General features: G+C 44.6%; 1 protein-coding gene across 1 annotated transcript in view; it reads left to right on the top strand.

The window, feature by feature from the left end:
- RUNX2 (RUNX family transcription factor 2) overlaps nucleotides 1-12,199 on the top strand; it is a 148,604-nt gene that overhangs the window by 116,414 nt on the left and 19,991 nt on the right. The window contains 1 exon segment of the mRNA XM_039568414.1: nucleotides 6,027-6,188. Within this exon segment, the coding sequence (XP_039424348.1) occupies nucleotides 6,027-6,188 (162 nt within the window).

Genomic DNA, 12,199 nt, shown 5'->3' with positions numbered 1-12,199 from the left:
ATACTGGTTTCCTACACAAAATCCATATTATTGCTAGTAAGCACATAAACGTTTTGCTTTATTCCACTAGAGGTCTTGCATAACTATTGCATGATTAAACAGACATATTATTTAAAGCCTGGCTGACCCACACCTGAGTCTGAAAGAACTCAGCACTTTGGGGTTCACTCTTATATTTCTTTTCTCTGTCTAGGTTGTGTTTATTTTCCTGAAGTATCAGAGTACAGGTTGAACAAATCACAGCTCAGTCCTTAACCTACCACAGGACCGGGCTGTGGCAGGACAAGGCACAGAGTTGCCTTATTCAACATGGCATTTTAACTAGGATTCAGCAAAAGCTACATCGAAGGGTGATTAAAAAACAAATGGTCCAATAAGCAGCTGCCTTTGCTGAGGCAGTGCAGATCCAATTTGAACCCTGCTTGCTTCCCATAAATCAGGAATCCTGTCCATTCACATTTGGTTACTGGTATATTTGCTTTTTTATTTTTTTCCCCTTTCCCTAACGGGCTCATGCAACTTGCTCATGTATCCAATTGCATTCCTGTTCAGACACTGAGCTGTTGCATCAGTATGATGATTCTAGTATGAGACAACAAAAACTTGTTTTTCTAAGATGCAACTGGTAAGGATTAGCTTCTGTAGGCCGGGAAAAGCTGTGGGTGTAATGGCAGGAATGTGGTCGGTGTGAGGACCCCATCGCCTGGGCTGCAGGGAAAGCAAAGTGGGAGTTAAGTGAGGTTTCATGCTCCATCACCAATGTGGCACTGGCTGATCTATAGGCAACCTGTGACTTTCATCACTGAAATAACAGCCCTCAAAGGCAGGTCCTGTGAAACCTTTTTTTCCCGTTTCCTCTTCCCCCTCTCCACGCACTTCAGGGTTGTTACGCTTCCATTTCTTATCATTTTTTAAGCAGATCTAAGGTCTTCAAAGCTGGCTTAAGGAAGGTAGGGAGGGGATACATCTTCACTGGCAGACAGGGACTGATTCAGGGACAGTGTAAACTGAATCTGCAGCCTGCTCTATTTTATGCAAATTGTTTGCATCCTCTGGTTGACTGGCAAATTGCCATTGTGGACCTCAATTTCATAAAGCTTGTGTCCCTCTTATTATTCTTTTAACTTTATTTCCCCCATCCCCCTTTTAAAACTTAGCTGCCCTCCTGGCATGATTTGTTGAGTTGATCTTTTTTTTTGGATTTCAAAAATGTGACTGTTGGAGGGATGGGAGGAGAAATGGGCTTAGAGCTTCTTCAGGCCAAAATCTGGTCTCAATTACTTTTCTGTACATTGGGGTGTAACCCCACTGGATTTGACTTTGTTGATTGAACTGGACAATTCAGATGAAGCCCTGGGCTTTCAAAGATACCCATGAAAGAGTTAGAGAAGAGAAAAAAGTTGCATTTTGCTGTTGTTGTTTTGCTGAGGGGGTTGGTGTTACAACAATAGTTGGGTTACTCATGCAGAAAGTCATCTTGGCTTTGTTAAGATCAGAAGTGAGGATATTTGCTCTAAGTGTTTACCAAAGATAGCTCCAGACAGTTTGTTTTTTACTGTTGGCAGTAGCACTAATCCAACCAGCAGCAGCCAGCACTAGAGCTGATGGCTGGGTTTAAATGAGAGTATGATGCATGTGATGTCTGGGTGTTATAGACAGTACACTGAGGAGCTGCCAGCCTGTGATCATGCTCTGGTCATGTAACTCAGCTTGGAAAACGGGGAATTGGTTTTTCTCCTATAGAAAATTAGTGTGCTTCACAGTCCAATGCCAAAGTATTGGAAAAACTTGTTCTTTGGGGATATTTGCAGTTTTTTTCTTCTCTCCATTGACACTTCAGAACATGGAAGGTGTCCCTCCCCATGTCAGGGGGATTGGAACTAGATGATCTTTAAGGTCCCTTCTGACCCAAACAGTTGTATAATCCTATGATGATTTCTGCTGGAAGAAGAGAAGTTGTGATACTGGAGAGCCAATGTCACTGGTGGGAGAATGGGTCACTAGACAGGCTTTTTCATTCTTTCCTTTTTAATTTTAGTTTTATGTGGTGCATCTAATCTTGGACTAATTTTTAAGGACTCTTATTGTCCATTAAGCATCAATATCCACAGTCCATTTGACATAATCAGTCAGAGACAATAAAGGTCAAGAAGCCTGCATATCTCCTGTGACTATAAATGTGACAGCAAAACCTAGACACAAAATAATATGCAATACTCAGTATTTCCTGCTTTGTCGAGGTTCACCTGGAAGTGCAAACAGGATGGAACTGTTTGCGCATTAGTTTAGGCCTCGCCCAGCTGATTTGTTTCAGCTGAACTGTGCCCAGGCTGTCTCAGCATACCCACGATATGCCTGCTGTGAAGGAATACGCTGAGAGCTGCACTTCCCCTCACACCCACGCAGGCATAACAGAAATGTTTACAAAAGGAGGACTGCTCTTAGTAATCACTCCAAAGTGTTCGAGTGCAAATGCCAGCTCAGAGTGGCCCTCTGACTTCTTCACTGTAGTTGAATGCTCTGTTAGCCCTTCCCTATGTCTGCAATATGGAAATGTGGGGGGCTTTCTCCTGGGCAGTTCATTTTATTTTTATATTAAGTATTTTTCCTTGTTTTGGAGGGATTCCTTTAGGGAGGAATCCACATGCACTCTGCCTCAGCGCTTTAAGGTTTCTCATCTGTTCTGGGCTTTTTGTGATGGGGAAGATGTGCCGTGCCTGCAGAGCATGTGGTGTTTTGGGTCCCTGTGGACACATGGGAGCCCACCAGCCAGAGCCAGTAGGGAAGCTGGTCTGTGGTGTAGGAGGCCAAGAAAAACCTCTCACAAATCACCTCATAGCTTCTTCCCCAATAGTATGTGTTAAATAGTCATCCCACCCCTTCTGGGCCAGAGCAAGGAGGAGGTGACCCTCCTAAGGGCCTCATCATGTTTGCCTCAGAAGTATCCATGTGGATCTGCCCTGGAAGCACTGTTGTGGCAGCTGACACATCCCTATCATGCCTCCAGCACCCTCCTTCCCCCAGGATGTTTGGTTGTGTGTGGGACCAGAAGAGATGGTATGGTGAGTCTCAGTGGCTGAAGTCACTGCTTTAGCACCATTGCAAAGACCATCTCCTGGTGGGACCAGAGGGTGCCACAGGAACAGGATGTCTACCTTCAGGGCCTATTGGAGGCAGCTTTGGGCTCTTCCTCGTGGCATTTTTCACTGCGGATTGGGCAATGCTGCTGAGCAGTGATGTTTGCCCTGTGGGCTCACAGGTCACCTTTGACTTGGCAAGGTGATGGTGTTTCACCACCCTCTTCTCTCACATCCATGCAAACCTTGACCGCCACCAGGCAGCAAGGGTTGGCTTTAGGGCATTTGCTCTGGGATCTGGTAAAACTTGTATCTTCACTTTCCGGTTGCCTAACGGGTCAAAAATATCTCAAGACAGTCAGCCCCTGGGCAAAATTTCCCACCCTGCCTCGACCATGACCTCAGCCATGCCTTTGTGTGGAGGAATTGTAGTAACCCTCTGGCCTGACATACTGTGACCTTCTCCTCAGTCACTGAGCTCTGATGAATCATCTAATGTTCAATTTGGTTAAAGATTTTCCTCTTCATTATTTCCTATTCCCCGGAAGACTGATGTATTTAAGGTAGCTGTTGCAAGAATATATGATATGTTTTGGGGTCAAGTGATGGTCCATCCAGCCCCTTATCCTGCTTCTCACAGTGCAATATGTGATACTGTTTTGAAATAGCCCATGAGACTTAGAAAAACCACTTTTTGCTATTTGTCATTCTTGTGTCCACACAGACATTCACAGTTGTTGAATTAAGGGTGTTAAGTGTAAAACCAAGTCTAGCATGGGTATTCAAAGTGATTAGAGTGCCAGAGGTGCTCAAGGACTTCTTGTGCCATGAGGATTGCACTAGCAGGAGTGCCATGAGCCTCCAGAAAGGCACGTCTTTTTCTGAAATTTCCACCATCTTAGACCAAACTTACGTAAAAATATCCTCTGCTATGATTTTTTTCCCAGTCTTTACCTGCTATGTTATTTCCTCCTAGCATTGGAGCTAAACCTAAAACTTCAAGGGACTCTGTTTTCGATTCAGAAGTAGAGATTGAAAAGCTCCTGGAGTTTGAAGGATCTTGGATTTGAGATTGTGCTCCTAACACACCATTAATTTTAAGCTTGTTTTCCCAGCTAGCCTAGGCTTTCTGTTCCCAGTTGAAGATCATTTACCATTGACTGAATGGTGAATTATCGTAGTGGAATGAGGCAGAGAAATATGTCAATATCAGATGTAACAATGAGCAGTCAGTCAGATTTGAACCTGTGCCAATCTATACAACCCTGGCCTTGAAATTGTTAAAACAAAGAAGTTCATTACATTTAATGATCAAGTGTCCTTTGGATTTCTGAGAAGTTTATGTTAACCATTTATATTACTCAGCTCTAATATACATGGCAAACTCCAGGAAAATCCTCTTAAAATTAAATTGGAAGGTTGTTTTTTTTATATATATCTATATGGTTATTTTGCTTCAAGGAAGTATCTGCTTTCCAGACATCTCTTCAAACAAATCATGTCTGAAGAGAAATAATAAACAAGAAGTAGCTGAAGCTACAAGGTTTTGCTGTGTGGAAAAGCAGGGAAAGGAGTTAAAAAAAGAAAAAAAAGTTGAGTTTCCTGAAAAAGAGCCTTTTCTTATGACATGTGGCTGTCACATTGCTGTCTTCAAAGCAGGGCTTTAGCACAGTGTTTTGATAGAGCAGGTTCTCCAAACTGAATGGACTTGGTGTGCTTCCCTGAAAATACTGGGCAGGATTTGAAGGGATGTTCTACAATTTCTATGAGCTGGTTCAGAGATAGTTTTCTGTTTATTGTGCAGTGCCCAAAACAAACTTTGGGGTTGAAAGTGTATTGCTTTTATTGATGTAAAGAAATAAAAATCATAATTTATGAGGTATTCAGTGGCATCTTTATCATCAGATATTAACTGAGAGTAAATAGTTTATAAATCCAAACATAAGTGAGCAAATCTAGGTCTCTTTCCACCAGTCCTTCAGCAAAAATTAAGCTGTGTTTATCCTTAAAATCGTTTCCTCCTTAAAATCATTTTGATGTTGCAAATACATCAAAAGTTATCATTAGCTTCCGATAGTTATACCAAACCATTTGGTTTCATATTTTGTAATTGAGGGGACTGTAGGTAATTGGGCCAGCATCCAAATGTGACATTTTTTGATGGATGCTGATAAGAATAATGACATTTTTCTCCTTGGCTAGTATTTTCAGCACTGAAAACAGTATTGTGTGATGTTTGAACTGGATAACAGCTTGACAGCTGTGCCAAGTGCTGACCGTAGAGTCTCCCCACCTCTGAAGGAAACAGCCTTAGGGTGTGCCAGGGAGATATAGATTGGATCTTATGAAAATTTTCTTCACTCAGAAGTTGTTCAGGCTTTGGAACAGGCTGCCCAGGGAAGTGGTGGAGTCGCTATCCGTGGAAGTGTTCAAAAAACATGTAGCTGTGGAGCTTAGGGACATGGTTTAGTGGTGGACCTGGCAGTGCTGGGTTAATGGTTGGACTCAATGGTCTTAGAGGACTTTTCCAACCTTAATGATTCTATGATTCCATGAAGTCCACTTCCTAAGATCAGACCTGGGGCTCATCCTTGCTGTCTGCTTCTCTTTCTGACTCTTTGAGGACTGGCAACTCTTGCTATAACATGTTGGAAGAGAGACACCAGGAGTTTGCAGCACAACTTCTAGATTTTTAAAACCCTGCTCTCTGGTCTGTTCATTTCCCACAGAAATTATTCTGAGGAGGGAAAAGTACAGAGAGAGACTTGAAAGGGTTGAGTCGTTGAGGAGCAAGTTGTGTTTCATTGCATTCTCATTCCTCATAGCACTGATGTGTGTATGTTCAGTAATCCCACTTCTTTCAATTAGGCTGTTGATACCTTAAAATTTTTCTTCCTTTTAAAAAAATTTTCTCTTTTTCTTTTTTTTTTTTGATTTTTTTCCCCCTAGACCCCAGGCAGGCGCAGTCATCCCCGCCATGGTCCTATGACCAGTCTTACCCATCCTACTTGAGCCAGATGACTTCACCGTCCATTCACTCCACAACTCCCCTGTCCTCCACTCGAGGCACAGGACTTCCAGCCATTACCGATGTGCCCAGACGCCTCTCAGGTAAAGACTCTGTTTTGCCTAAAACAATTATGCAGAGAGGAACAGGACTGGCAGCAGCTGCCTCCGTGGCCTCAGACAAACCTTGGCAAGGAGAGCAAACCTCAGCAGTGGTACCAGGGTTCCTGCACTGCAGGCAGGATTCAAAATCCCTTTTTTTTCAACATGGAAGAGCTGCTATGTTGCTCTGAGCATGTATCTCTCAAATGACTTTAAATCCATTTCAGATCAGATTATTTTTAAATTGTGAACATGATTCTTTGAACAAATTCTCTAGGTTTTGGTTTGGTTTTTTTTTTTATTTCCCCTACAAAAGGATGTTTACTTGCATGTAATTATGTACTGGCACAGGTTGCCCAGAAAAGCTGTGGCTGCCCCATCCCTGGAAGTGTTCAAGGCCAGGTTGGATGGGGCTTGGAGCAACTTGGTCTAGTGGAAGGTGTCCCTGCCCATGGCAGGGGGTTGGAACAAGATGATCTTAAGGTCCCTTCCAACCCAAACTATTCTGTGATTCTGTGTTTTAACGTAAATGTTATACTCTCTATTTGTTGGTGCTTTACTTTGGTGGTGTGTGTGTTGTTAGGCATCCTGACAAATAGATGCCTTTATTTCTTCAGTAGTTAAGGCTGAGGTTCATTCTCCTGCATTTCAATCCAGTAGCTCAAGAAAGCCTGTTTCCTTAGTTAATATGTACTTAAGATGCCTATCAGAAACAAGCTGAGTCACTTTAAGGTAAAGATTGGACAAATTGTGTTTTGGAATGATGCAGGAGAGAGGAAATACATTTAGGAACATAGACAAGACAGCAGTGAGGAACTGAGACTTTTTTTTTACCAAACAAATGCACATTTATATATTGCACAATTCACCTCTAATGGTGTCAGTGATAAAACCATCTGTGTAAAGTAATCTGATTGCCCCAAAGTAAGAGAGAGCCTGTCATGGCACACAGTCACCTTGTACCTCTTGCCAAAAATGAGGAACCTTAGGGGAGGGAGGCTCAGTATTAAAACTCCAACCTTGCAAGTGTGGAAATATTAGCAGCGTATGCCAAAAAACCATGTGTAATATAAAGAGAGCCTTTATGATTCATTAATGAAAACCAAAGAATCAGTCTTATTACATCTATTTTTTGCATGTTTGCAAGATATTATTATAATCTTGGATGCTGCTGCCATACACCTGTTTGACTCCCAGCCAGGTGAATTTCTTGCTGTCGTGTTTTCCCCTTCCACCAAGCTCACAACACTGGAGATGTTGATCACTCCACTGAGCTGCATCCCTGTCAAGCTGAATTGCAGCCAGCAGGCACGGAGGATTTGATTAGCGTAGACTCCTTGATTCCTTTCATCTTGGAGGAGGGAAGCGTTATTTCTCAAACAGCTGCAAACCCCTCTGCAGCCCTCGTGCACTCTGCCTTCACAGAGATGCCAAAGATCTCCACGTGGGCTGAGGGCTGGGGGGTTTTGGAGCAGGCTCCTGCGGGCTCTCCATGCAATGCCCTGACTTGGGTCAAAAACCCGATCATCTTGATGCTGAGGAAATGCTTTGTTTGGCCCAAAACAGGTTCCCTTTGAGTCAGAGCCTCCTGATGGTCTGTGTTGTCAAATGGGTTATTTTTGCAATCGTGCCTGTGGCAATACCTGCAGGAGAGGCTCGGCTGGGACCTGGCAGCTGCACGCCGCATGCTTGCCCTGCAGCCCTTGCTTGTCTGTGTGTATTCAGACGTGAGTGCCTGGCATGTGGGCACAGGCAGAGTGACTAAAAGACCTGGCTGTGTACATTGTGTGGCCGTGGACTGAACTTTCCTGCCGTGCTCTATGGCCAGTTGCCTTCGTGCTTCTTGTCCTTCATCTTTCCAGGGCTCGAGCGATGCCTCTGCAATGCCCTGACCTTTTCCCAGTGTGGGGATCTTGCTTCCAGTTAGGTTCAAGAGTGAAAAAGGGGGCTTTGATCTTGCACAAGTGCCAGAGGTCGTGTGCAGTGTTTGCTGACAGAAATAGAAATTCAGAATAGAAATGCTCTACTCAGAACTAGAGAGCGGCATTCCTGACTAAAGGACCCGCTCAGATGCTCAGGATGCAAGGAGGCACATTGCAGTCCCAGCTGCAAACCTGACAGTGCCTCTCAAGGATTTCACTGGCAGTGCCACAGGGGGGGAGGGCAGCATCCAACCCCTCCCATGTCAAAAGAGAGAGAGAAATGCAAGTTTTAAGTTGCCCCGTACAGCAAACAGTTTATCCCTCACAGTCAAAGAAATGCAAATCTCCACTCAGTTACTTAATGTGTATTTAGAAAGAGACCAGAACTTTGAAGAGGGTAGAAAATGACTGCTAAGAAACACTAAAATCCTTAGCAAACTTCAGGCGTCTCTAAAGCATGAGGGAGAAATTAGAGTTTTATAAGGCCTTGAGTAAAAATGTCGCTTTCCGATACAGTGGCAGAAATCTGATTATCGAGGCTGTTAAAAGTATACAAGGTCATTTTAATGAATGCCATATTTACTGCCTGTTGCTTAACATCATGCAGGAGGAAAAATGAGTAAAACCTCCCCCTTAGGCCTTGGCTGTCACACCTACAGGCATAGAACTTCCTATCTGCCCTGATTTCACATCACCCAGCCTTTCCACAAGCCTCCATGGCTTTACCTGGACAACTGCTAAAGTTGTTCTCACCCAGATGTTGAAAATATTCCATCCAATAAAGCAAAAGTGGCTCCTGATTTTATTGTCACTGGCAGCCCTCAAGAGCTACTTTTAAGCATTTTCCTTTGACCAAAAACACACTCATCCTACGGCCAAAGAGGTGATGTTCTTCCCCATCTTGGGATGGATACGTGAGCCAGCAGTGTGCCCAGGTGGCCAAGGAGGCCAATGGCACCTGGCCTGTATCAGCAGTAGTGTGGCGGCAGGACTAGGACAGTGACTGTCCGCTGTGCTGGGCCCTGCTGAGGCCACACCCCAAATCCTGTGCTCAGTTTTGGGCCCCTCAATCCAGGAAGGACATTGAGGGGCTGGAGTGTGTCCAGAAAAGGGAATGGAGCTGGGGAAGGGGGTGGAGCACAAGTCTGGTGAGGAGCAGCTGAGGGAGCTGGGGGGGCTCAGCCTGGAGAAAAGGAGGCTCAGGGGGAGCTTTCTTACTCTCTACAACTCCCTGACAGGAGGGGCAGCCAGGTGGGGGTCAGGCTCTTCTCCCAAGTCACAAGTGACAGAATGACAGAAAATGGCCTCAAGTGGCACCAGAGGATGTTTGGATTGGATATTAGGAAAAAATTCTTCACTGAAATGGTGGTCAGGCATTGGAAGAGGCTGCCCACGGAAGTGGTGGAGTCACCATCCCTGGAAGTGTCCAAAAGGCACATGGATGTGGCCCTTAGGGACACAGTTTAATGTTGAACATGGTGCTGCTGGGTTGGACCCGATGATTCTTGGTCATGAGGTTGCCTATGTTTCAACCCCAGATTAGGCTGAGCATCAGAAGAGGCTTGGGGCTGCAGGACAGGAGGTGATCGGCCACTGCCGTAGCAGTGCATGCAGTTCCTCATCCCATGGGAGAGGAGAAAAGGGCAGCAGGCTGCAACCCCAAGGAGTTCCTCAGACAGCTGCTGCAATGCAGCTGAACTGGTTGTGTCAGTGTCTCGAATGATTGCTTTGCACAACTGGCAGGTTTGCATGCGTGCTGCAGGCACGTGCACATGTGTGCCCGTGGCTGCCAAACTGCAAGCGTTCATCTTCTGTTCTCCAAATGGGGATCAGTGCTCTGTTTGCACTGCTCTACAACAAATAATGATATGTCCCAGGTATTTGGGCAGTGCTCAACAGCATGAGCTGAAAAGCAAAGCAAAAAAAAGATTATCTGGCATCACACATGCAGCTTTTGAACCCATGATCTCTCTGGTCCAGAAGTTTCACATTCATATCAAGAACAAAAAAAAAAAAAGTTTATGATGCCATGAAATTGCCTTACCTTAATATTCCAACTCAGTCATAAAAAGAGCAGGATTCCCCATGTTTTATTAAAATGTCTGTCTGCTCTGACTTCCCCAGAAGACAGTGAAAGTTGGTGGCCCAGCACGTTAATATTCTTAATTAAATAATATTGTAGTGGAAGCCATGGGAATATAAGAAAAGGGTCATTTTAGAGAGACTTTGCCTGAGGGATGTAGTCTTATTTCATGGTTCATAGTGAATGCACTCAGTCTTTGTGTCCTATGCATAACCAAAGTGCATGTGGGATGGGGAGCATGGGTGACTATTATGTAATTAATGTATATGATTCATATAAATATACACATCACAGCCATTTTACATAACACTTTGGGGCTGATCCAGCAAGTCCTCCCCACATGGAAGATTCAGAGCAGGGAGTACAGGTCGAATTGTTCTTGCAGTCACAAGAGGGCTGCTCCCAGGCAGGTGAAGGAGGGGTGGGTATAGATGTCCCCAGGGCAGACATTCATTCCTGAGACACTCACCTTCAACTCCCTTTTGAGTCAGTGGGGACAAACTGGCATTTTCAGGACTTGACGGGTCTGCAGGTGCTCTGTGCTGGTCCTTGGCAGTGCCTGGGAAGAGCCTGTTTGTCTCTGAAGCGAACCTAGGTGAGTAGTTCAAGTACAGGCACGTATGATCTGATAGTCTGCCTTTGCTGAGGTGATTTAAGAGACAATTTAACTGTCCCGTAAACATATGCATATCACAGCCTAATTACATTCTAGTCCTGGTTTAACCCTACCTCACCCTGACCTCGACCTTCTCCGCTGTTGCAGGGTTTGAGCTTGATTTTAATTTTGTTGAGAATCCTGAGAAGGGGAAGATGGGAAGGCTTTATCTTCCTCTACACTTTTCCTGGACCTACTCCCCCTTCTGCCTAAACACGAGTCTCTTTGCTTCACCTTTGAGAGAGACTTGCAGGGTGAAGATCTTCAGATGCTGGAGGACCTGTCCTGCAGGTGTACCGCAAACACATTCAGTGCTGACTGTGGAAGATCCTGTCTGTGTCTAACAGATGCCATATGACAAATGAGAAAATTAAAACTGAATCTAAATAGTAGGACAAATCACCAAACCTGCCTTTTCCAGCCCTGGGCTTGCGTTCTTCCTAGATATTTATCAGTTGGGGATGCGCCACCATGCCCAGAGACTGCTGTCCCACTAGCTGGAGTCCCCACAGCATGCAGGGTGGACTTTGCTGTCTTTATATTTACGGTGTCATTGAGTAGGGGCATGTTGAGGTAGATGAGGGAGATGCTGGGATCAGCCCCTAAACAAAAGTCTGCAGACCTCTCCCTCTGAACTAAAATGGCCAGAAAGTGGTGTCTTCACCAATAAATTACACAGTGGTAGGGCTGGACTGTTAAACATCAGTACTGTTAAACTGTCAGCAAGGCTGGTTTTGAGTGGGGTTGGCCAGCATGGTCACAAACAGGTCCCAACTGTGGTTTGGAAATGAGCAGAGTCCTGAACCTGTTCCTGTGGGCGGCTCAGAGTCAGCGACCCCGTTATGGAGCCAGGATTTAACATTACATCTGTGGCCAGACCATCCTGACTGGATTGAGAGCCAGAGAATATGCCCTGACCCTGTTTGCTAGTTCGTGTATGGCCAAACTTTCCCATTAATTCGTCTCACTCTGTAGATAAATCACCACAATATTTTGGGCCATCCTGGACCCTCATCACAAATTAAAATTTAAGAAATCTTCGTGTTCCCCCAGCTCACTGATGGCTGGCAAGTATAAATGTAAAGCCAGCCATGCCCTAATCAGGGGCAATACTGTTATTTTACACAATTTGATTTTCATTCTTGTTAGCAGAAAAATCATGTAATAAAAAACCACATGTAATGGAAGCAGCTCCAGCTGAACCTCTGGATTTAGTGTTTGTATGTCAATGAGAAAGAGGCTGACTGTGATGGGATTTTATTTTTCTTGGGGTCTTGTACTGGTTATCATTTTGGGTTTCTCACCCTATATCTGAATTACCTTGGATTTCGCTAGTGTCATGTACTCACATGAT

The sequence above is a fragment of the Corvus cornix genome, chromosome 3 (genome assembly GCF_000738735.6).
Source record: "Corvus cornix cornix isolate S_Up_H32 chromosome 3, ASM73873v5, whole genome shotgun sequence".
NCBI lineage: Eukaryota > Metazoa > Chordata > Aves > Passeriformes > Corvidae > Corvus > Corvus cornix.
The sequence above is the reverse complement of the archived record's forward strand: the minus strand, read 5'-3'. Positions and strand labels throughout refer to the sequence as shown.